The sequence below is a fragment of the Erpetoichthys calabaricus genome, chromosome 2 (assembly GCF_900747795.2).
Source record: "Erpetoichthys calabaricus chromosome 2, fErpCal1.3, whole genome shotgun sequence".
Taxonomy (NCBI): Eukaryota; Metazoa; Chordata; class Cladistia; order Polypteriformes; family Polypteridae; genus Erpetoichthys; species Erpetoichthys calabaricus.
The window spans coordinates 47,147,410-47,174,627 of NC_041395.2; the positions used below are offsets into that span (position 1 = coordinate 47,147,410).

The 27,218-nt window shown below is 37.6% G+C and overlaps 1 protein-coding gene and 1 long non-coding RNA gene across 2 annotated transcripts in view; one reads left to right on the forward strand and one right to left on the reverse strand.

Moving 5' to 3' along the window:
• The window catches only part of LOC127526571 (uncharacterized), a 463,174-nt gene that overhangs the window by 76,598 nt on the left and 359,358 nt on the right, over window positions 1–27,218 (forward strand). The gene's annotated exons all lie outside the window — the stretch shown is intronic.
• Window positions 2,217–27,218, reverse strand: part of LOC114645859 (junctophilin-4-like) — a 188,118-nt gene continuing 163,116 nt past the window's right edge. Inside the window, exons 6-7 of the mRNA XM_028793732.2 lie at window positions 24,876–25,142; window positions 2,217–13,382 (exon numbers count right to left, since the gene is read on the reverse strand). Coding sequence (XP_028649565.2) covers window positions 13,305–13,382; window positions 24,876–25,142 — 345 coding nt within the window. The 3' untranslated portion in view covers window positions 2,217–13,304. The remainder of the gene's footprint in view (window positions 13,383–24,875; window positions 25,143–27,218) is intronic.

Sequence of the window (27,218 nt, forward strand, 5' to 3'; positions counted from 1 at the left end):
AGGTAATAACACCTAGTGACTCTGTAATTATACAGGAAAGCACAGCGTAATTATGGACACCTAATTTAAAGTGATAGCCAATAATTGTTTGAAATCAAAGGTTTCTGAGTTTTGGCAATGGTTTCTGGTTTGTACTTTAAATGAAAGTTTGCTTTGTCATTTTACCACAACTATGATTCCTGTCTAATAAGTATTTATGTCACTCCTGTTGAACAAATTGTCATGGCGCCAGAGAGAGGTGACGTGTTGGATGTTGATTAGCACATACATGTATGAATTTCACCATACTCTGTACGCATGACAATAAGGAGCCTATGAATTATTAGAAAACAATTCCATCAGATATTGTAAACTGCCCCCAGTTCATAGCATCATATAAATGCATTTGTAAAATCTTGCAAGACGCCTACTGATATCATTTTGTTTGCCACTCCCTTGTCTCCTTCTCTGTTGTCCTGCTTGAGCCCTGCATTTCAGTCCGCATCGAGCTTGATCTGCAAGTTTTCCATCCTATCAACCTGTGGACCTTCTTTTCCTCTACAATAACTAAATAAAGCCAGTTCTGGCAGCAGTGGCACCAGTTAACAAAACGTGCCCACCCTGCACTTCATGCCAGTCCACCCCAGAGCACACTGACACGGCACACACTCACTCACACAACAGTCATGGACCAGCAGGATTTGCAGAGGCAGGTAGGCGTAGTCCAGGGAGTTCACTGCTTTATCTAAACGTGCTGAAGAAAATACTGGGCTCCATGACAGATGTTCTTTTCTTATTTGTATTGCTTTCCAACACGAGTCACCTAACTGTTGTATATTTCAAATGATTAAAAGATGCAAGTGCAAATGCCAATGTCAGCCTCCCAGCACACAAAATTGTCTTTTCTTGCTGCTGCTTATGACAAGCTGGTCACAAAGGGATGTGCTCATATTTTCTATGAAACTGCAACTTCCATTGCATTACCGTTTTTAAGAAAGAGCCAAAAGGACCAAGGCAGTCGTTTAACAGCCTGAATTTGACGCAATGTAAAAGACGGGTTGTCACTGGCATCTTTGGGGTTCACGGCACCTCCTTCAGGACAGATCCCTTCTCAAACTCCACTGGTGACCATTTTGTTTTTGTTTTCCTCCAAAAATATTGCAACAAAGCGCCTGCATGGCTGTCTGTGCATTCTAAGACTTTAGATGAGATTTTATACAGTGGGATATGAATGAAAATATCATTCTACCCATCAACTTCATTCTCACACATTAGAATTAGGGTTGCAACAAAAATACTGGAGAATGAAAGCCTTAAATATCTTCCCATTAATACAGGTACTGATTTAAAACATTGAAATAGCACTAAATATGTATCATTAGTAAGCTGAGTGGTAAACAGAACACTGTAGATTTGTTGAAAAGGATCAACACTTCAAGTTTTTGAATTCCTTTGCACAAGTTCAAAATTCTTAAACGTGTCTGCGTTTGGCAATTATGGCTGCTGTACACATTTACACAAACAGGCCAAGTGGCTTAGACAGGGTCTCACAGTCAGTAAGCAGGGGGAGCTTGGACCAGTGAGACTTTGGGGGTAACAGTTCAATACTGTAGACACACACACCACTAGTCTCTGTGGTGGACAGCAGCTCTTTTACCAAACTGAGCTTCACCAGGATGTGGCCTTTTTGTTCTTTTGTTGTTCATGGATGCTACGTACACCCTGCATATGTCGCATTTCAATGCCATTAGGCTGCCACACAGCTGTTTATGAAAAACACAGCACAATGTTATTACAGTATTATTACAGATGTATAAAACATCTGATTACTCAAAGGGCTGATGAAAATGCCAACCTGTGTAGGAACACTTTCACGGGTAAATCGCAGTGGCAAAATGGCGTCAGATAAACATGAATTATCTTTCCATAGCTTTGATTTTTTGATTTGAATTCAATAATGTGGATAAGCACAGGGGCTCTTTACAGCTCTCTCTCTCTTTACAACTCGATTCTGCCTGCCCTCCTGCACATTTCCACTCATTTGTCCTACTCGGGGGTCCCATTTGTACCTCGGGTCAGTGGTGATGACTGACTTGCCCACCCCTTTCTCTGGGAAGTCGGATCATTTCTTTGTGCAATGCCTAACAAAAGCCCTTAACCCCCCCACTCCCCCACCCCCTCCACCACCCCCACCCCCATTTACACCAATGTATGTTCTGAGCAATATCTGGTTAAGTTATTGAAGCTACCAACATCATGAAGCATCTAAGGAATGGTTCAGTACATTCAAATCCCAGGGCTCATAGCGGCTGTCAAGGAATTCTAAGCTGCAGAGACAGACAGATAATATTGTGTCTACAACAAATAAATACCATATAGGATGTTAAATATTGGGTAAATAAACTATAAGCAGTTTCCAAGTAATATTCTGAAAATGCAATAAAACATAAAGCTCAACTAATATCACAACAAAACCTACTAAGAAGTCAGGGCTCTGCTGATTTGGGTGTTTATATGTCAGTTTTCTTGTAAATTTTAAACTCAGCAATCAGCAATAACTACAAAGAGCATTACCAAATACAGTATATAATCTATATGACAATGACTAAGCAGGAGGTCTTGTATCTAGGAAAAAGCTGTTCTAAACACAAAACACCAATTGGCACCAAAATGGTAAATCAGAACACCCTTAAACACTTGAAACATCTCCACAGACTGCAAAACAAAACACGTAAACATAATCTTCTGAGTCGACTTCATTCAGACCCTGTGTTATCACCTCACCCAAATGTCACAATGATACACTGGGATCAAGCAGTGGAGTCCATGGCCCAGCGAGGGCCTGCCCAACACAAGCGCGTCTCCAGACTTTCTCCACCACTCTAGTCCAAGGAGGTTCTGCTCAAACTTTACAACACACTGGTAAGGCCTCATCTGGAGTACTGTGTGCAGTTTTGGTCTCCAGGCTACAAAAGGGCCATAGCAGCGCTAGAAAAGGTCCAGAGAAGAGCAACTAGGCTGATTCCAGGGCTACAGGGGATGAATTATGAGGAAAGATTAAAAGAGCTGAGCCTTTATAGTTTAAGCAAAAGAAGATTAAGAGGTAACATGACTGAAGTGTTTAAAATTATGAAGGGAAATAGTATAGTAGATCGAGACTGTTACTTTAAAATGAGTTCATCAAAAACATGTGGACACAGTTGGAAACTTGTTAAGGGTAAATTTCACACAAACATTAGGAAGATTTTCTTTACATAGAGAACCATAGACACTTGGAATAAGCCACCAAGTACTGTGGTTGACAGTAAGATTTTAGAGACTTACAAAACTTGAAGTGATGTTTTTTTGGAAGAAATAAGAAGATAGGACTGGCGAGCTTTGTAGGACCGAATTTCCTGTTCTTGTCTAGATTGTTCTAATATTCTTTGTACGGATCTCAGGCTGGGACGTGTCTACTGATCAAGACGTCACATTAAAACTGCAAACACTGCACTGTATGATAACCGCACACATACAGGAATTAGGCAGGCATATGTCTAAGCTCACAGCATATGTATGCAAAGCCGCAACGTTTCAGTTATTAAAGCAGAAACGCATTATCAAATATAGACATAATACCGACCAAAAAGGAGGAAGGTATTAAGTAATGACACCTCAGTGTGAAAGAGACAGAACAAACACCACTATTGTGTTAAATAAAATAAATATCATCCTCGGGACTGAGCCAAAGAAAAGGTGCAGACAACTGTAAAGACAACAGGTGATATTCTCATGTATGTTATGTACCATATATAACTGATAAATCAAGTCACTCCAATTACATTTTGCCTCAGTAGAGAAATGTGTGAAAAACGAATGGCTTCAGATACAATACTCAAGACATAAGAAGGACATCTTAGAATTTAAAAGAACTACATGAACCTTTGAGAAGATCAGTTGACTAGTGTTGATGGCTATAATTTCAGTAAGATGTATTATTTATTTGTATTTGAGAAGATTATTGCCTGCTTCTGCTGAATTAGACCTTGCTTCTGGTTAGATTTCCTTGGAGCTGCCTGCCTCAGGGCCGTCTTCACAGCATTATAGGCCCCTGGGCAAAGCAGTGCACTGGGACCCCTACCTACACAATCACTCAGCAAGTCATAACATACACAGATTGGCATGGGGCAACTGCCCAGTGTGCCCATGCGTTAAGATGGCCCTGGACTGTCTATTAAGCATATTTGTTCTGTTTAACTCTAAAGAAATGACCGTCTTTCCAAGCTGAGATTAGAGGCACCGTGGAATCTCATCATCACAAAAATGTAGAAAAATGACCGGCACTGTTGAAAAAACCTCACACAAAATCAATTTTTCAGAAGCATGCTGTATTGGACATGAATTATACATTTAGTATGAGCGTGGCATCTCACATCTGCTATCTCTACTGTGAAGCATGGCAGAAGAAGTTACTGGATGTGAAGAACTAATTGGATACAAAACAGATGAAAGAAATTAGAGAGAAATCCCAATGAAACTCTTGCCAAGAACTCTTGAGAAGATTCATATTTTGCAGAGCCATGAATGAAAACATAAGCCAAAGCCGTAATGGAGAGGCTCAGAAAGAAAGAAATCAGTGCTCTAGGGTGGCCTATCCACTGAAAAACAGGACCTCAGCCTGACTTAGAATGTGTCCAGTCAAGTGACACGAAAGTGGACCACTTTATGAAAGACAAATGTACAATGACCACAGAGTCTAGATTAGAAAAACTGGGAGAAGATTAACCAAAAATACTTGGGGCTGAAATTTGTTTAAAAGCTTTTTAAGCAAATATCGAGTCACAGGTGTATTCTTCCTTGTTTTTTAGTTTTATTTTACCAGATATTTTTTTATCTTTAAATAATGGACATTTAAATGTTAATGCTGATCTTTGGAGCCCAACTAGATATCTACTGGTCAGCCATTTTCTTTTTGAGACAGTGAGCATAACTACGAATGGCACACGGCTTTACACCAGTGTGTTCAAACTTAAATGGCTGTCTGAAATCCACTGCGTCAGAATTAAGAAGATAAGAAATGACAGGACACCATCCGTGCATCAAGCTGGAGTGATTAGCCAATAGCTAAGGCTATTTACTCAGTGTACTTGGCAAATTAATTGAAAATGACTCCTTGGATAATTCGGAATATCAAGAATAACATACATGTTGTATTTAAACTGAATAAGGTTAATAGCAATATGGGTTTGTGAAGCTCAAAACAGAACTCAATGAAACGAACAAAGTGAGCTCACTGAATGAAAAGGGGAGCAGACTTTTAGGCAGAAACACAGAGCACAGGCCAAGGCAATTCAGCCGTGCTGTATTTCATATGTTTGCTAAGAGATGTAGTAGATTCTCTAACTGCTCTTATGTCTAACACTTCCTAATAACTTTGGTCTGAAATTAACCTGTAGAAAATATCCAGCTATGTCTGCATGTTACAGTTGAAGGGCTCACTCTAAAGTCTCGATTCACTGTACTAATTCCTTTCATAATTTTAAACAGTTCAATCATGTCATTTCTTTATCTCTGTTTGCTTACAATAAAAAACATCAATGTAGTAATAAAATATTGTTACCTGTGGGTTTTGTTTTTTAGAGGTTCTTTTAATTATTATTATTATTTAGAGGTTTCTAATCATTTTAGTCTGTTTTGACACAATGTAATTTTCATTTCAGTTCAGACCGTTCTTTTGTTTATGTGGCATGTGAGACATGCCACGTGACTGTGATTGTTGTATTTATGACAGTGAAGAAAGTTGGTGCAGTTTCTTTTTCAAGTAAGGTAAGTCCTTGAGTTGCATTATGATTCTGAACTCCTTCTGTCGAGTCAGTCTCCTGTTTTTGTCCAATAGTTTTGCCTGCCTGAATACCTTTCAATCTTTCCATTTTTGATCTGACCTGCCTTTTAACTCAGATTCTTTTCTCATATATTATCTGCTGGTCAAATCTCTTACTCACAATAATCCCAGAGACACTGTCTCACAACATTCAGCTCCTTCAATCTCTCCTCAAAGCTCACACTTCTAGGTCCTGGAATCAGCCTGGTTGATCTTTCTGGAACTTTCTCTAGTGTTGCTTTGTCTGTTTTGTAATATCTAGACCTAAACAACACACAGCACTCCATGTAAGGCCTCACTAGTGCCTAATGTAGCTTAAGTACCCCCTCTGTTAACTTGTATTCTACACATTAGTACGCACTATATAACCCAACATTATTTTAACCTTCTTAATCACATCATTACAACATATGGGTGTAAAAAGTGATGAGTTCACTACAACTCTTAGGTCCTACTCTTAAGGTGTATCTTCAAATCAAAGCCCCCATTGTAAATTCAAACCTAACATTTTTCTACGAGTAATACATCCAGTATATTTTATCCCGTCTGGCCCAAACATGTCCAGTGCTGAATTCTGCTCTGGTCCATCTCTAATGATTCAGCTGATTATCTGCCATTCCACCTAGTTTGGTATCATTTGCAAATTCATCCAGCTTCTTATTTATTTTCTAATGAAAATCAAAGAGTATTTTCTTATCAAGATCAGTGAAGCATAATGTCTTTGAGGTGCTTTGGACACATCGTCTTATCAATAGGATTCATTCTGGTTTTGATTATAAAAGACCATGTTAGGAGGAGACAGTGAGTTTGTTACTCACTGTGTGTGTTATGCTTTTTCACTTCCTCCTTCATTCAGTTCTATATTTTTCCATTTTATTGAATTTATTAAAAACAAGTAACATTCCAAACAATCAAGTGAAACTTAACAAAACTAAATTCAATTCAACCCCCACCCAAGAGAAAGAGAGGAAGGCCAACAGCCAGAGTAAAACTTTAAGAGCAGAAAAGAGGGAAGAGAATCCTTCTCCTCAATTTAAATGCTTAATCTAAAATGTTATTGATTAGATCCTGCCAGGTTTTAAAAAAGTTTTCTTTTTCTCTAAGTGAGAATTTGATTTTTTTTCCACTTTTAAATAGTATAGATCATCAGTTACCCACTGACTTATAACAGGTAGGGTGGCATTCTTCCAGAGCAAGATAAGTCTACTTCAATAGTGAAGTAAAGGCAATTACAGTTTGTTTGTCCTTCTCCACTTTAATTCCATCTGGGAGTACACTAAACAGAGCTGTTAGTGGATTAGGAGGGATTGTGACGCCAAGGCTGTCTGAAAGGCATTTAAAGATTTTGGTCCACAATGATGTTAATTTGGTACACGTCCAAAACATGACCCAGTGAGGCTGGAACTTGATTGCAACGTTCTCAGGTTGGATCTTGCCCTGGAAACATTTTGGACAATTTTAAATGAGATAGATGTGCTCAATAAAAGATTTTAATTTGAATAATTGCATGCTTTGTGCATATGGAGCTTGAGTGAATTCTGTGCATGGCTGCCTTTCACTCCTTTTCTGAAATGTTAAATAAGAGATCTTTTCCCACTGTACTCTGGGATCTTTGAAAGGAAGGGACTTTAAAATGTTCTTATATATTATAGAAATGCTGTCTGAGTCCTCAAGACTGATAAATATTTCTTCCAAAATAGAAGTAGGTGGGAGGTGAGGAAAATTGGGCAGATTTTGTTTGGCAAAGTTTCTAATTTGGAAATAGTGGAAAAATTGTGTTTATGGGAAGCTAAATTTGGAGTATAATTGTTTGCAGGATGCAAAGACATTATTTATGTACAAATCTACAAGAGATTTAATCCTGTACATTTCTCAAACATTACAAACTATGTAAGTATGAGGGGGTGAAAAAAGGTGATTATTGTGTAGAGGTGTCTATTCGGTTCTATTAAATGCATTGTTATCCAATGTTTAATAAGGTATACATACTCCCAACTGCTAATGCATTCACTGTCTTCAAATCCTTGTCAAACAGATAAAGATAAGAAATGTTCATAAATCATTCTGCACACCCACAATGGCTGAAAGTTTTCATTCAATTCCAGTCAATCTGATGATTAAAAAAAAAAACATAAATTAATTACATGTTTTTGAACAAGAATGTCTCGATTTGTGTGATTTTCACTTTGTGTGTTGTTCTTCTAGTAAAATGTAAGCACAGATTTATCTTACTGATAAATTTTTTGCTTTCACTGTTGCCTCTTTACTTTGAGTTAGACGACTTCTGTGTAAAATTATTTATTTAGACAGATTATTTATTTATAAAATGGAATGTCATTTGGGATGACCAGACATTAGTATGAAAAATCTGAGTATGATTTAGTGATTCCCATTGGTGTCTGCTCACCCCAATAACATTCCTTTTAGCAAACTCAGAATTGATTCCGTCCTATGATTTCAAAAACAGTACAGGTCTCGGTAGGTATTTTGGATGAAGCTAAAATCCATGTAACTGAATTGTTTTGCAAGCAGGAGAAGGCAAACAATTTGTTAGGCAATAGGTTTTATCACAACAGTGGCAAAGTGTTGCATGTTGGTCAAATATGCATGTGAAAATTTCGCTGTACTCTGTGTGATCATAAATTTGAATTTGGCCAAAATAGCTGCCAATTGTTACACTGGGTTAAATTAAAGCATGCAGCCACCACTTTAATGTAGGACTGTGCTTTCCCACATCAATAAAGACAATGCTGTCATGAAGTAGTTTAATATGAGCAGATGGGGGCCTCTTTTCTACCCGTTCGCTGTCCTCCACACACACAGATGGACATCAGTCATGGTATGGGGATACCTTTGGCATGACATACAAATCTGTCAGAACTTGAAGCTGACATTTTTCAAGTCATGATATAACAGTCTCATATATAGATTATAACTCTAAAAATGTACTCTTAACATCGCACAGTGCATTACACAGTAAGCATTGACTGTTTTAAAATACACAAATATATATTCTGATCTACTAGTCTGTAGCAGGCAGTAATGAGCATTGATAAGTCAAAAGAATTGTGCGTTTGTGTATCATACAAACTTTTTTGTAAAACACTATGAAACAACTCACAATTTTAATAATAGCTGAGTCGTGTAATGGAGAGAAAAAATGGTGATATCTAGTATAATAAATATTTTTGTAGATTGCCTTGATCAAACATGTATGAGCTATACTTTTTATTTTAATTTTAAAATGTGAAATGAATGTCTAACAATATCCAAATTTAAAATGCACGGGAAGTTGATAAGCCAGTTGTTGCTGTGGCACATGTATGACCCTGCTAGTTCAGATAAGAACCTTTGTTAAATGTCAGACTTGGGTTTTGAAGGCTTTGCATCAATCTGATTGTAAAAAACTAGCCAGCTAGCCTGGGGGAATACAGGTGTCTGACATGAAAGGGCATAGACAGGCCTCAGTTGGAATGGGGCCTGAGCCTGACTAGGCTGAGTCATTGGGAATTACACACCTACTAATTCAGGACGTGTGTCAAGAAGATACAGGATTTCTTTAAATTAAGGGTAATGCAGAAGCCTAGTGTCTCTCACTTTCTGTGCCACTTTCCATTCACTGAGAGGGCTAAACCATCTCATCTCTCTTAGTGGCCATAATCAGACAAGCCACGCTGCCTGTTTCTGACATTCCATCTAAGGACATGACAGACCATATCAGAACAGAGGCCAATCAACATAATAAGACAGAGAGCCACCTGGTAGCCTATTATCACATTGTATTATTTTACCAACATTCATAGGACATATTATCTATAATGCATAAATGGATCTACAACTTTCTCTCCTGCCTTATCTAATTTCCTGTGGTTAAAAAAGGGCATATAACCCTGAGAATGTGGTAAGAGTTTGGGATTTGAATCATTTTGTTCAGGTGTACATAATGAAGAGTATAAGAGTATAAAGGGAGAACAGGGTTGCCCTAGGACCCTACTAGAACAAAACAGCTGATGACCCTTTGTTGGGCATTATCTGTGACATATCACACTGATGACTGTGCCATCAACTTATACAGATGAGTCACTTTCAGCATCTTGCTATCTTCCTATCACTTAAGAATTATGTAGTTAATATAATTTTGCTATTCCTAAATTACACATTACCATGATTAATTTGTTTTTTCTATGAAAAAAATGAATGTTATAATATTGAAGAAGTCAGGTAATGTGAAACAGCTGATCATGTATTTTCTGAAACAAAAGGGAAATTAGAATTAAGAATGCATTCCATTTGGTGCTGGTAATAGCAGAGGAATTCAGACTGAATTTTACATACTAATGGATCTACTATATTTTTCTATAAAGAAACTGACTTACGCAAGTAGCTGCTAACAAGAAAACCGAGCTCATGTTATCTGTGGAAAAACACCTGACATGTAGAAACTGTTACAAAAATGCTTACAATCAAGGCAGAGCACAAGCAGACTGTGGACGTTAAGAGCCTACCATTTTTTTTTTTACATAATCTGACTTCAGGCACCATCTTCCTGTGACCCTGAGCTGGATAATCAGTTTAGAAAATGGACAGATATATGGATGTATGGAGGGTCCATACTCTATTATACTTTATAAACTATTTTAGGAGTTCAATGTTTGCAATATGTGGAAAATACAGAGAGGCAGAGATGTTTATTCATACTTTTAGTTGCTATTAAACATATTTTTAATGCATAGATTCTTTATGTGCCATGGCTGAATGTGTTTAGTTATCTCAAAAAATCTTAGTTTTACACAATATTCTTTTACCAGTTCTGTATACACCAATGTCGCACAGTATGCTTCTAGTGTTTCCATCATGAAAAAAATTTGAATAAAAAAAAAAAAGTTTGTAAAATGACAACAAAATTAGTGATTTAGACCACTGTGTTTATAGCATATGATTTTTGGTGCTTCGCAAAGTGCCATATTGGTACAATGTCAGTAAACTGTGGATTCAGTTTGCAATAATTGTCTGAGCTGTACATGGGGAAGGGTCGGGGAGGGTGTCTTGTGGAGCTGGGTTCCATCATGCTTCCTGCTGCACCCTGCATGCAGGCACACAAAGATCATAGACATCAGTTTGTTTGTTTCTTAGAAAGCATTCAGAAAATATTTAAATGCAGCTTTAAACTTTTCTTTTTGTTAAAAATGATACCATTTATGATTCAAATTTTCCAAAATTAAGACTAGAATACCATCATCATGCAACACAACGAAGCTTCTGGAAGAACAATAAATCTAAAATGATGATGAGAGAGGTTGGAATGAAGGGTTTCCAGATTGGAGTGAGTATTAAGACTTAACATTCTGGTCTATAGTCCCCTGAGTCTAAAACAGCTTTTGAGCTCTTGCTTCATAATCCAAGGGTCAAAAATAATCCTAACCTCAAATATCTACTTTGAAAACAGCTCCTGAGTCTAAAACAGCCCTCGTTTTTATGATGCCAGGTTTAAAATGGCCCCTGAGCCTATTAAAATATTCTTGAAGGATTGCAGACCCAGCTGAGGGAGCTGGCCTGGCCAGAGGGTAATTAAATATGTCAGCTGATATATTAAGATTTGTCTTTTTTTAAAGTATTGTTGAGAAAGTTTTAAGTTAAATATGGACTTTAGAAGAGCAATGTACATCTGGAAAAGCAGATGACTTGCAGTTCAACTCTGCTGAAGTGTCAATTGAGTCTGTACAACAGCAATCAAGAGGCCAATGACTCACTTTTCAGCATGTGGAAAAGACTCATATTTAGACCAGAGTTGTCATTACTAAAAATGCTATTGTTCTTCAGCAGCCTGAGATGACATTTTCCCTTCCAGTATGCTTTAATCAGGGGTTGGCGATGAGGCAAGTGTGCCTACTGCATGTTGTACCTGAAGAAGCAAATGTCCACAATGTACACCTTGACCAGTTTATCTATCATGAGAAAATGGCAAATGAAATGATGCTTAAACAGTTCCTTATCTAACACAGAATCTGAATGCCTAATAACAGTTAGGAGAGCAAAAAAGAGCTGTGGCAATCTATTTTTTGTATTACAAATAAAAAATGAGAAACACAAATTAAAAATAAATAAATCAATAATATAATAAATTAAGGGAAATAAAACCTGTTCTAGAAATATAGTAAGCCCTTCATTTGTAAACGTTATAAACAATTCACAGGAAATCCTACTGGTACTTGTCCCATGAAATGCAGCTGGCTCCTCTCTGAAGCCCCTCTGTTTCTTACCATATCTTCAGCATCTTTTATTCTTGAATTATGTTACTGTACTGTGAAATAATGTTGTATGCCTGTAGATCCCTGGTGCAAACAAATTTCTCTTTTGGGTGAATAAAGTGTGTACCTTCCTACACCTATCACTTTATCTAATCCATTCATTTTCTTTAAAAGTCCATCATGTCTTAAAATTCACATTCTCAGGATATCTAGAATATTGTCACAGAGTCACAGACTCAGATAGGGGATCTCAGTCTCGTATAGAGGGAAACCTCAAAGACTGTCCCAGATATTATTTAATACAGATCAATGAAAATCCCCAAATCTCCAGTGAGACATGGACAGTTTTTGGGGGGACACCATCCCTTCCTCATATGTTTCAGGAAGGCAGAAAAAGGTGCACTCTCCTGATACATGGCACAATGCACAAAGAATGCTCCATTATGCATAATAGGAACTCCAGAAGGAAGTTTACGTGGAGCTAGCTATATCTTCATTTGGATGATAAGCCTTGGCTCTCTTTTTTACAGGGCAGCAGAGATAGCCCGAGACACAGTTCTGGGTTCTTAATCTGAAATGCACAAACACTCTGAGGCTACAAAAGGGAGACACACTCCATTGGGTCACAGAGTTACAGTGCATGATACACAGAGACCAGAGAACAGAAGACTCCCAAGGCTGAGTCCTCTAATACTTAACAGGGTCATCAGAACAAAAGCTTGCTCTGTTTTTATACATTTTTTTAAATTATGGGTACAGCTGAAGACTGGGTTCACATTAAATTGCCATTGCAAGATATCAGAACTGATCTTTCCAGTGTGACATCCATATAAAAAGGTCAACCTACAAAATGGGATGTCAGCAAAACAAAGCCCCAGTGGCAGGTAGGAAAAACAGCCAGAGTAGAAAATGAGGGAGGGTGAGAGTCTGTGGAGGTCCACAAGGGGCCAGTCATTTTTTTTTTTCATTTCCCTCATAATCTGCAAAAAAATAAAAAATTAAACAAAGTAAACCTACTGACTGCTGCTTACATCTGTGTTGGGTACTAGTACACCTAGGGGCCACCTCTGTGATATTGTATACACACACTCATATCAAATAGTGCGTGAATATTTGTGTGTTTGTGTATGTACGTGGACAACAGCAGACAGAAGTAATCATCTAAAATCATGCAAAAACCAGGCAGCCTCCCTTAAAGTTGCTCAAGTTGCTCTTCATTAGGTAAACAGAGTAGAGAACAAATATGCCAGTCCAATATCGAAGAGAAAGATGGCTACCACGACCATTGGGCTCACCTGTTAATAAAAAAAAGACAAGAAGAAAATAGTTCAGTAAATAATACCTAAAAGTTTAATAATTTATATTTAAGCAGCTAGTAAATCATGTAACATAATATATCACCACAAGGAATTGGCATGCCTATCTGCTCTGAGCCTCGTGTTTTATCTCTTACTTAAGACATTGGTCTCATAACAAAATAATAAATTCCACCCAGTTCAAAGATAGACCAAAGGTAAATATGCTGGCACTTGAAGTGTTGATTAAAGATCATTTTTGTTAAAGTACTTGTTTTAAAACATGCAAGGTTGCATATATGTCATGAAAAGTCCTGGATGAATTAAAACCAGAAACAAACAGGAATACTGCAAGCAACCATCAACAGGGGCCAGGAAGCTGGAGAAAATATGACTAATTACTTAGCATTACAGTGCAGATCGAAAGTTTACATGGGACAGAATTAAAAAAAATGTTATGTTCAAACAGCAATCCATATGTGTGATTACACTCCTTAATGTACAATGGGTGACAGATGACCACTCCATACAACAACTGAATGAAGATCCTGCATTAGCTGAGTGTACAGCTATAGATAAATAAGCTTGAAAAATAGTTTTACACCCAAAATATCCATTCATCCATCCATTTTCAAACCTGGTTAATCCGGTTTAGGATTGCAGGGATGAACATAGATTGGCTTATGCTCAATGTTGTGAACCCTGAATTGGATTAAATGGATTTGAGAATGGTGTGATATATTGTAAAGAAGCTGGGACTGTAACAGATGCTGACACAAATTGCTTTGTCAAATATTACCTTGGGTCGAGAAAAAAAAAAAAATTGAGAGGTAATAAGAAAATTAATTAAAATAAAGAAAGAAAGAAAGAGAAAGAAAATCACAGCATAGTAAAAATGCAGTGTTATATTTTATCAGTATCTGAAAGAAGACAAGAGGAACCAACTCCATCTAGTATGAGGTTCAAATTCTGTCAGACTTCATCCAGTGCAACAATTTTCTGCTCCAATTACCATTTAGTTTCCTTCATGTACCTTTATCTTCCTTATTTATTCTTTTATCAGCATTTATAGCTGTAATGTTTATAACATTCGTCTCCACAATACTATCTTAAATATTTTATTCCTGTTTTACCTTCTGTTGTTTTCAGGTTTTTTTGCCTTCATTTAGCAATTTTGACTTTACTTTAGCCATTACACTCTGTTCTGATAAACAAAAACATAAATAAAGTAACTGTTTAAATTGCTCCACGTTCCCAACATCTTCAATGATTTTTCCTCATTTTCTTCTTCCCTGTTGGTGTCCATGTTTGTTATTTCTTCACATTGATCTGTATTCTTTATAACTGCAGGTTGATCAATCTGTGAAGTCTTTACTCTGCCTCCACCGCCATGGCTTTGCCTGCAAACATAATGTGTTTTTTTTCCTACACTCATTGATTTTTAAACATCCACCATTTCAAACATCCTTATTTCTGAGTACAGTATATCACAAACAGTAATTGTGAAAGAAAGCCAAGCGTTTTCATCTTGCACTGTACCAGATTTAGCAATGCATTTTCCTTCATGTGTACTTTTCCTTATGATTTTTTTTTGATTTTTTTCTTAAAATCTATAAAGTTTATAAATTGCTTCTCCTAAAACTGAAGTATTCTTTTGCTCAAAATCTAATTTCACAAGTTCTACTTACTTTTCTTCCTCTCCAGCCCTTGAAGCATTACGTTTGATGCTTTTCAATTCAAAATGATATTTTGATATTGCACTCATTCTGTTCTATTGTATTTAATATGCTCAAGGCATTTAAAAAGGAAAGTTATTGATGGCTTGTCGCCAAATTTTAAAGGAAGATAGATTTGGGTGTCATCAGCATGGCAATGATGATCAATGTTATAGTTTGTTAGGATCATACAAAATGGCTATATGTACAAAGAAACGTGTAGTTAGGACACTCCCTCGATGACTCCCACTAGTAGTGTACCAAGCACAACCCACTGATAGAAGAACCAGGGGCAAATCCAGGATATGCTGCAGGAGGTAGATCTTTTAGCAGTCCTGTAAATACAGTATATAGAAATTCTGCAGGATGAACTGGAAAACACCATAGAACACCACACAGAAAGTAAAGTGAAAAAATAATCATAGAAGAATGAAAAAAAAACTTTCAAATTTTCAAATATTGAGTAGTGAGAGATAATGCTGCATTATTCTTTTTGGTGAATGGCACAATGTATTCTTCCCAAGTCTGGCTGAAATATTTGCTGTTAAGGCAGAAAGTCAGCTCTTCCAAATCTGACACTCCAATTTTGTTCAGTCCTTGCTTCCTTAAAGCTTGAACTCCCATAGTTAATGTCCGACACTAAACACCAGGGTGTAAGAATATCTCCCCACAACGTTTGTATAGCACAAGTACGATTAATAATACATCAATCAAGATCATGTAAGATGTTCTAAGGTTTTCTGTAGATTTTGCAACATTTCTCAGTTAAATCTGCAGTGACTGTATTTTCACCTGTTTAACACCCAATGGACCAAACAGACCTACCAATTTGCACAGAAGTGAGTAGTCATCTGGTGTAAATAGGAAATTAGCTCCTGAGCTGACAGAGATTTGATACCTTAATAAGAAATGGATCAGAACTGCACGAGAGAACATCTGTACATGTCTGCAGTTTGACCAAAAGGCGTTACTTATGCCCTGCAATTCAGTGAACACTACAAGATGGTTCAAATATAGTCACTCTTTTAAATGATACTAAATCTGTATACACCAAATGATAAAAATGACACATCAGAGATTTCGGTCTAGGTTTAAACATACAGTACACATTATTTCACATCAACTCCCTTTTACCGTTAAGTATGAAAAAGAAAACTATAGAAACATAGTGCCAATGCCAATGACTTTCCAAAGGTAGCAATATTTAAGCTGAACTCATGTTAAATACAGTCACTGTACACCGTAGACTCCGTTCAGATATGTAACACCCGGATTCATCAGAAGGCTCACTCATGCATATCGGGCCTATCTGGAATCACCACTTGACCAAAGACATATCTTTGAGATATGGGTGGAAAACCCACACAGACGTGGGGAAAATGTGTATAATCCACATACACGATCAATGATCAAGCACAGGATTAGAACCAAGGACACTAAATCCATGCAGCAGTGCTACCCACTGCCTCTCCATGATGCCCACATACCATTTAAAAACACAATTTATACTATTGCCAGCATGCTGAAAACCTTGGAAAGAAATAAAAATATAAGATGTAAAACTACAGCATATAACTATGATGATGCAAGTAACAGGTTTTTAGTACATATATAGTTTTAGAGATGGTTATAATCTACATTTTGCCCACAATCTCAAACTGGCAATATACAATGGCTTGAAGTTGTCATGTATATGTGGATGGCTTCTGTGCCACTTCAATCATAGAACTGCAGATTCCAGCAGTAGAAAAACATACCTACAGGAAACCACTGCATGTGAAGGAATGGAATCCATGTAACTGAATACTGGAGTGTCCAGCAGGAGCAGAAATGGGAAACAGCAGCACTAAATAGTGAACAGGAGTATATACATTTTAATGATGTTCATACCTTTGATTTAACCAACCTGCCAGAAATGTGCCTTGCCTAACTTATATATCTTAATCTCAGTCACAACCATGAAGCAAATCAAAGAGGACAAGTCTTCAAAGACAACTTAATTTAAAGGCAAGGTTTCGGGTATATTACAGGTGGCGCAGTGGTAGTGCTGCTGCTGCTTTGCAGTAAGGAGACTGTGGAAGATTGTGGGTTCGCTTCCCGGTTCCTCCCTGTGTGGATAGCGCTTTGAGTACTGAGAAAAGCGCTATATAAATGTAATGAATTATTATATTCAGTTTTTTTAACGATGATAGTCCTTAGATCCACACCATAAGCATCTCAAATTCAACACAAAGACCGCAAAGAAAGTTAGCAATATATTGTGTAGCTGCCGACCCCCCTCCCATAAAAAGCTGATCACACATGAGACAAGTAGATATTATGGTTGTGTTCTTCAGGCCTGAATACTTTGAGTTACTTAGAGTAGGAGAAATAATTCAGCATCATGGGTTCAATTCTCTCACCCCAGCATTGTCTGTGACGGGTTTTTCCTCCCACATCCCAAGGATATGTATGTTATATATCTGGTGACTCCACTGTTAGTGCTAGTATGGGCATGAATGAAAACTACTTTTATCTGACAGCCTGTCCAGGGCTGTTTCTTGGCAGCCTTGTACCCAGTGCTGCTCTGCAGCCTTGGATTGGATGAGGTAGTTTTAAGAATGTTGTTTGTTTTAATTCATTACAGTGTTTCATTATGTTAGGACTACCAGCTAATTAGCATGATTTGCTTGTTTTGCTGTTACCAATGTTTACCTACATAAGGAAACCCACATCCTACATAGTTCTAAATTTGCCTGTTTTAAAAATGGTAAAATGCATGCTTTACATATCACAATTATTTTTCAAAGTACAGAATATGAGTATTTTGTTTCATATGGAAATCTTTCTTTCAAGGTAACACTTTTCAACATACGAGCATCTTGAGGTTACTGTTGAGATTAACAGGATCAAGTATTTTTAATCAATAACTCAAGACACGTTTTTATTTACAAGCCTTTATTGTTCAATGATAGCTCTTGGCAGTATGTATATTTTCATGATGTTGTTGTATGAGATGCACTTTATTATTGTTTTATAGGAATTTTGTCTTTTTTAAGCACTTTTTAACATTGATGTAGATACACAAATCCTATATAAATAAAAATGTGCTTAGGCAAAACCTAAAATATAAAGAATCAGGAATAAATGAAAAGCAAAGGCCAGGTAATTTGCATTCTTACAGAGAGAAAGAAAGCCTTACATTAACTATCATTCTTCTATTTCAACCTATCTTTATTTTTAATCTGTCTCTCCATCTATAAAAGAAAATCCTGGAATGGAAAGCAAATGCAAGGCTACGATACGTGATCATCTCGAAAGACATTTTAAAGACCCGTGAGACCAAGGAGACTTGCGTGCGTCTCGCAGGGACCGTAAACATGAGACATGGTGCCAAGAGACCAAGAGATTGTCCCAGGGCCGTAGCAAAAAGGACAGCGGCTGTACAGGCTTTAAAAAGATCGAAGCGCAGCGTGACAGCAAGTAAATTGTAATTAAAAATAGTTGATCCTGCTAACAAATCCACCCCAACACGAGCAGTGTTATATATCCTGCAAGAAAGAATTCAACCACGCCTGGGGCTAGAAATAAAAGACAGGTATTGCTTTTACAACGTCACGTGAGACCAGGCAGTGAGCCATCATTTAAAACAAGTCAACAGACCTCTAATCTAGCAGTTGTTGGATTGCTTTTGGCAGGCAAGCATCATGTGCTCTGAGCTCTTAAAACAACGACATGCGACAGGCAGAAGAGGCAGCTAGCAAGCAGCAAAAAGACAGCAAATGATCCAAAGGCATATCCTTAGCATACGTTCAGCCACAACACCCTTCACAACACGAGCAGTATTACACGTCTGGGAAGAAAGAGATGTAACCACGCATGGGGCAGGAAATAAAGAAACAAGTATAGTTTTTACAAAAGTTTTTAAAGTAAAAGTGAAAATAATGCATATGTAACAATTCACAAGAAAATAACAATCAATTTAAATTGTAGATTGCCTGCCTAAGGTAAAGTCATCCCTGATGAATGAGGACGTGGGAATGAGGGGTCCTTTCATCGTTTTAGCGCTATTTCAGATGTGGAATGGCAAAATGGGGGAGGCGGCTTGATGAATGAGGTCTCCAGGACTTAAAACGAAATCCAGATCAAATTATGTGATATCATCAAATGTGAAATTCTACTCCGTACTTCTAGAATTTTTATTTTTATACTGTACTGAGGATTTATTCTGTTCTACGTATTGTACTGTATTGTATTGACCCCCTTTATTTTGACACCCACCGCCCGCCCAACCAACCTGGAAAGGGGTCTCTCTTTGAACTGCCTTTCCCTAGGTTTCTTCCATTTTTTCCCTACAAGGGTTTTTTTTGGGAGTTTTTTTCTGGTGTTCTTAGAGGGTCAAGGCTGGGGGGCTCTCAAGAGGCAGGGCCTGTTAAAGCCCATTGCAGCACTTTTTGTGTGATTTTGGGCTATACAAAAAATAAATTGTATTGTATATCCGGTAAACCAAACACAGTGGTTGGCAAGCGAAGCAAGCAGGGGGCAGAGCCCCCTAGTCTTTTAAAAAGTAAACATTTATTTCCTTGTTCTAACATTTACTCTTAAATGCTCACATACATATGATTTTCCTGATTTTAGCCATTTCATTACTTATTTCGCTTCAACTTTAGAAATCAGAGTACAGTATAAGAAGAATTCTACTCACCTGATAAATGTTAAAGACTGATGTTTGGAATTAAAGCCCTCTTTAAGTCTGGGACATCAATAGAAGGTTTGGATTTATGCATATTTTAAATGCCAAACACTAGCTAAAGTGCCTGAAAATAACATAATTTCAGTTTTTGGTCTCATTTCAGTGTTGGCAAAATAGCTGGGTGAAAACATTTTCACACCATAAATTACTCCTATTTTCAACAGTAAGCACAGGCAGGTGAAAACTATTTGATACTAAAATGAATACTCTTGGTAATGTACAGACTAACACAATGTAATATTATGGCTCATATATGGTGCGTTGCAGATTCAATTCCCTGATTCCACATCCCTCGCTATCTCTCACTCTGCCTTTGTTTCTGTTTTAACTGCTACACATCTGGCTGATAAGCCTCTTCCATTGAATATATTTGGATAGGAAATAATTATTTCTCAGATAATTATTTTTTGTGGTAAAAAACATTTGTCTATAGATCACTTCCACCTGAATGCTTATCTTGAACTGTGGGGCTTTTCTGTTTTATTTTTTTTCACATTCCTTTTATCTGGTTAGGATGGAATGATCTAATGTTGGCACTGGTTGCTATGGACACTTCTCCGTGGTCATGCTATGGTAATCATATACTGCACCTCACTCGCTAATGAAATCTATATTTTTTACACACTTTACTAAAAACAATAAAGTAAATGTTGAAAAAAAAATAGCCAAGACAGGTATTCATGTCAGGCTCTTTCTAGTTACAGTATACTGTAATACCAATGACATCTCTGCATTTAACAGTTGTTAGGCCTTAGGCTGTTCCAGTTTCATTTCTGGGACCTGTTCTTTAAGGCAATTAATTTTCATCATGCTTCTCTTTCTTCCTAGTCATTCACTTCTGTTACACTAATTTTTGACCAGGTCTTGCTCTGTTTTACTCATTTATTCTCTTTATCCAATAATTTTAATGACCTGGGCCCACAAGTAGTGACACTCTCTATAGTTTCTGTGTGATCAGAAAATCTATCATCAGCAGTTTAGAAAATGGTACTGTGGATTCTGGTAGGGCTTACAATGGTTTTATCAAGTGTCTCAATGGCATACTCGACGTTTCTGAATCTTAACTAAATTCAAGGATATCCAAGATAGGCCACATAGCCAACATTTTTGCTGTTATTGCACTAATCTGCTATTACACAGCATACCTCTTGCAAGTCTAGAGAGTGTCTTACAGGGAATGATTTGAAGGGACAATGGGAGAAGGTAATGAAGGTTGCACTGTCTCTGTGGTAACATGTCCACTCCCGTCCTCAGACAAGTGTAAATCTCACCCAACAATGAATGACTTCAATTTCACTCTATCCATGTTCTGCTTATTTAGATCCCTAGCCTATAAAGGCACCCTAGCCCAGAAGTCATCATCATTTGACTAGCAGGAATTCTTGAGAGAACGTCTCAGAGCGCATGAACTGCTAATAACAAGCCATTCTTCAATTTTTTACCATTTTTCCTTTATTAAGGCTGGCATCCTATATCTTCTCATGGCTACTGTCTTACTTATTTTATAGTAGTTTATAAGATAGAAGGGTAAACAAGATTTCCACACAATCACTTATTTAATATGCAGTTGCATTTTAATTTCATGTTGGTACATATAAATTGTAATTGATTCCTGTTAGGTCAATTCATTTTTACTCTCACATGTCTGTTTGTTGTCTTACACAGATTGTTGCTATCTCTTTTTCAAAAGCCTAATTCAATGTTTTCTCTTTTATGCATTTTTTCATTAGGATATTCTTTCTCATTAGGCCTCCTGGAGCCAGTGTTATTCTTTGAATTGTTCAATACTGTAGACATTAGTGAAGTTTTTTAAACATAAGACTGACTACAAAAGTAGATATTTAACCCACAATGCTACTCAAAAAGCCAGAAAACTGAAAAAATACAGATTAAATCATTTTCTTTAACTTCATCTTTTCCAGCTTCTATGATGAGTTGATGTTTTTGACCAACCTTCTGCATACAGCTTGGTCCTGCCCCTACTCCCCCGTCAGATCGTTTTCATTCAAAGTTTCTTTTACTTTATCCATCCACCTCCACTTCGGTCTCCCCAGTTTCCTCCTCTTGTGTACTTCAGTTTCCACCATTCTTTAGCCTACATGTTCATTGTTTCTCTTCATCATATGTCCATACCACTTCAGCCTACTCTACTGTACTTTATCATCGACATCTTTCCCATTTTTTTGTACCTTTCATTGTCTCATTTCTTTTTTTGTTCTTCTTTGTAACTCCACACATCCATCTCAACATTTTCATTTTTGCCACATCCAACTTCTTCTCCCTTTATTGCTTATGTCTCAGCTCTATACATCATAGCTGGTCTAACCACTTCTTAATAACCTTACCTTCAACCTTCACCTTAAACCTTCAACCACACAATACTCCTAATGCTATCTTCCATTTCTTCCATCCACACTGCACTCAATGAGTTATCTTTGCATCCAGCAATCTGTCTTGGGTTACCACTCATCCTAGGTATTCAAACTTATCCACTCTTTTCAATAAGCGCTCCCTGCAGGCTAATGTCTGAATCCTGATCATAATTAAACCTCAAATATTCTGTCTTATTCCTATTTATCTTCAGTTCCCTATCTTCCAAAGTCTTTCTCCTATCCTCTAAATTCCTCTACATTTTAATCAACATAATGTTATAAATTGAAAGCATGCATCAGGGGGACTGGGCTTTTATCTAATGAGTTAATACATCTATATTCAGACCAAAGAGATAAGGACTTAAAGAAGATTGCTGATGGAGACCTACTCTAACTGGAATCCAGTCAGTTCCCCCAGCGCTGCTTCTAACCCAGTTCCTCACCCTCTCATGCATATCCTGGATCTTCCTCACATGCTCCTCTGGTACTCCTTCCTTCCTCATGCAGCTCCAGACCTCTTGACATGGAACTCTATTATAAGCCTTCACCAAGTCAATACAGTACATGCAAGCCTTTCCTTGTTTCTTGATTTTTCTCTTTGAGCTGTCTCAGTTCAGAAACTGCGCCAGTTATTCCTCTGCCTATCATAAAACCAAACTGATCCTTCCCAACTGTGGTCTCATACCTTAACATTCTCTCTATAACCCTCTCCCAGGTTTCCACTGTATGTGACATTAGCTTTTTCCCTTTATGGTTTCCACAATCCTGAATATCTCCTTTCTCTATATAAATGGGTACAGTCACACTGTTCCTCCACTTCTCTGGTACTTTCTCCTTTTCACAGATGTCCTGGTTTAGAAACAACCACACCTACTCCTTCTTCCCCTAAACAATTCCAAAATTCCACTGGTATTTCATCATCCTATTGTCTTTCTGTTCTTCATTTTTTTCCGTGTCTCCTTTGCTTCTTCCTTCCTTGTTCGTGGTAATAGCTCTTTATTTGGGACTCCATCAACGAATTACTACTATTCAACAACTTTTCAAACTATCTATTCCATTTATTCTTGATCCTATCATTCTCACTCAAGACCACACCTTGCTTGTTTTTTATCTGCTTTATCTGGCTGTAATACATTCCTGCCTTATTCCTAGCCATCACTTTTCTAAAAATGATTCCCCCTCACACTTTTGACTCCAATTTTTCACACTGTGTCCTCTCCAAAGCTTGTGCCTTGGCTATTTGCCTTCTGCCTATACATGTATCTATCTTCCTCCTTCCCTGACCGGTACCACATCTTCTAAAGTAGAATTTTGCAGCAAAAATGTGTCATACCCTAAATCAGTGTTTCTTCATTTCAGTCCTGGAGCCCTGCTGTTACTGTGAGTTTTCATTCCAACCAATTTCTTCTTTCAACTGGACTCCTACATTAATTAGGCAAGCTGTTATTTCCCAGTTTGTGTTTTTGGGATCAATCTATAAATTATCACCCGATTATTCTAAATTTTTACTGAATGAAGCAGAAATATAAGTGCATGAGAATACATGTTTACTTTTTTGTCTATGGCTGTTAATACCTTTCTAGACATTTATGACATTATTTATTAATGAACACACAAGTGGGTAACACTAAAGTAGCTGCCCTTTAGTGTTCAGTGTAACTTGCCCTGTCAAACTGTCAGACTGCTTACAACAAAAACCTGAAGCCACTGGGGGCACCAGGACTGAACATGACAGCCAATGACCTAAATAACTCTGGTTAAAAAGTATATATAACGTGTCACACACGTGCAAGTCGGGGGCAACTAATGGGCTCAAGAGATGGTAATATCATGCTGATCCAGGAGGTGGTAATGTGTACGAACCTTTTTTCTCTTTCTCCTTCATACCACCGGAGGGAAATCCCGCCTGAGCCTGTCAACACTACATCCAATTCTGGGCCCAATGACATCACTTCTGGGCCGACTACTTTACTTCCTCTGACCCACCCATCGAAAGTCATTCTGGCAACACACTCAACAAGCATGCCAGACTTTTGCAAATTCCACTGTGCTCCTGGGCTAACTGAAAGATGTCATTTTTTTGCCTCTTCTTCTGGCTCTTCTCCCAGTGGGCAATGCCTGGTACATAACTCATAGAAGGCTCCCAGTGGCACTCTTACCAAGTGTCAAGACTTCTGAGGCTATGAGGCAGCAGCGCTAACCACTGTGTCCCCACGCTACTCTCAGTGAGAAGAAGATTTAGGCTCTTGTGAGAAGTCATGATAATATTTAGTTCAAAACATGACTTTAGTGGCAAATTACATTGGTAGAATAAATACAGCAAGTAACAGAACTGATTTTCTGATGTGAGTATTAGGCCATACAGAAGATTTTCTCTGAATATACAAAAAGTATAAGCAGAGCTAATTCTTAGGCTTGGACCACACATTTCTCCAGCACCATCTAGCCTTTTAATCTATCTCTTTACCTTCTTAAATGGTTGCCATTTGCCTCCACTCTGGCCTTTTACCTTCTTCATCCTCCCTGAATATTTTCCCTCCTTGCTTCATTCAATGCCTATTAACTACTTTTCAGTGTGGAAATAATCTGTAATTATTTTCCACATACAAGTACAGTACTACTTTCAGTGCTATTTGCTCTTTCTGACACAATGCAAACATTATCTTGCACTTACCAAAATGGAGAGAATTGTTCTTTCTGAGTCTGTAGCCTGTAGCTCCTGCTCAGCGCCTAAAGCAGTCACAGCAGTTGTTCCTATAGAATGTGAAGACTGTTGTGTTGCCATAGGCAACATGACCTCCTCAGGACAGTCAAAGAAATAGGAAGAAGTGTCTGTATCCTCCCATTCACCTCTGTCTTGGGTAACTGTGCCCAGTGTTCTGTCCTTTACACTTATACACTGCCGGTGTGTCACTGTAGTTTCCCCTGAGACCTTGTACCACTGATAACAGAGAAAGAGACATACAGTAGAGGAAGAAGAAACCACAATTTAGGAAATTGATTTAGAAAACACACTGATATTGATTTAAAAAAACTGATGAAATAACACATTTTCAAATGTCAACTAACATTCCTTGTTTTCAGTGACTATGAAGTGCAAATGCAATCAAAAATGAAAGTGTGAAGATTTAATGCAAGTTGTACCCCAATATCAATGCCACTTCTATATAAAGGTACAGAGCACAGAAATATTTATTTAAATGTGACCAGTGCCTTTTCAGGGTCATAAAAAAAAAGTACTTAAACAGATGGTCAAAAACACTAAAATCATCACTAGGATTAAAATCAAAAAGAATAAGCAGAATCTGTGAAATCTTAAACAGGCAAAAATTTTTTAAAAAATTGTCATGTCTCAGCTAGAGTTATTCCCCTGGCTGTGATTGAAATTCATTATTGATTACTTGATTTATGTTGATTTTGTGCATAATTGTTTATTTGTTTTTATTTGTACATATATACGCTTCCTTTGGTATCTTCTGTGTGTTTTGCAGGTGGTTTCCACACAAAGAACAGGGCCACCGGCCAATCACTGCCAGGAACTGCCTTTCATCCTGCAGTATAAATCCAAAGGGTCTCCCACAGTTGCTGGCGGTTCATTGTCAATGTGCTCTGGTGTTGATGAATTAATTGCTGTGCTTGTTCCTATGATATATTTTGGAATTACAACCCTCTTGCTGTTTTTTCAACCGCTCCATTTAGATTATGTATTAGCACTTTATTTTACTTGGAATGTTTTTGTAATAGGAAATTCCATTTTGCCATAGTGTTCCAAGCAGCTTTATTGTGATTGGAATAATTTTTGTGAAGAATAAATCTTTTTTTTTTATAAAGATTCAGTGCTTGTTCTTATTACTGGCTGAGGTGTGATGGTGACAGCCCCCTCTAGCAGGCTGGCTTTACTGGAACTATGTGCTTTGAAACTCTTAAGTGCTTGAGGCCCCTAATTCATAACAGAAATCTGAAATATAAATGAAATTTTAAAGACAACGACTGCACACATGACAAAGCATCCTAACAGCACATCATACACAAAAAGACACTGGCAGTGATGTTGTAGATGGAATTGGTGCTGTACACCCATTAACCAGAAGTAAGAGTTACTTTTAGATTCTTTAATTGTATGAAATGTTTTACACTTGTGTTAAAAATTAATGGAATACTAAATGTAAAACAGAAAACATGCAAATCTGTACATGCAAAAAAAAAAAAAAGAAAACAGGAAATGTGATTTTATGTTAGTGTATTAGTATCTAAAAGGTATGGGCGCAGATATGTGAACTGTGTGTAATAAGTGAGCCTACCTCTTTAAGAATATTACCAACAGTGATGCGAGTCTGACTGGTAATCGATGGTGGCTCCGATCCCCTGTGACTTCGCATTGGATTAAGTGGAATTGGCAGAGAGAGAGAGAGAGAGGGGATCAGAAAAGGCTGAGTCGTGTCCTATGTTTGCCTGGTGCCATTAGTGAGTGCAAAGAAAGCTTCACTTTTATTGGTTTAAACTGGAGAACTGCTATCGAATCCATTTGAGCAGCAGGGTGTAAACAAGCATTTTGACAGATAAGAGGTGTGACTGTGTGCATAATTAATCATTAATATATTTGTTATTTGTTAAATATGTTTCCATCTGAAAAGAATATACAAATATATTATACTCATCGAAACCATAAGGATATTTACTTATACCTTAATATTCATGTGGATTATGTGACACAAGTAATTTCAAATTTTTTTCTTGGCGTCATGGACAGCATGCCAGGGGTGTCTTCCCTGCCACTATGGCTCCCAGTCCATTACCTGGCTGGGAGGCCAAGAGAAAGAAAGGGCAGGAGACTTCCTGTCTTTACCATGAAATTGGCAGGAGGAGCGAACAATTTGCTCGGCAGAGGCGGATAAATGACCCTTACCTGGCCGCGAGGATAACATCATTGAGCAACCAGAGAGGACGTCATACCTTTGATGACAGCATCCCTGGGCCTTGGTACCTAAATGGACACCCACATGGTATGCTGGGAATT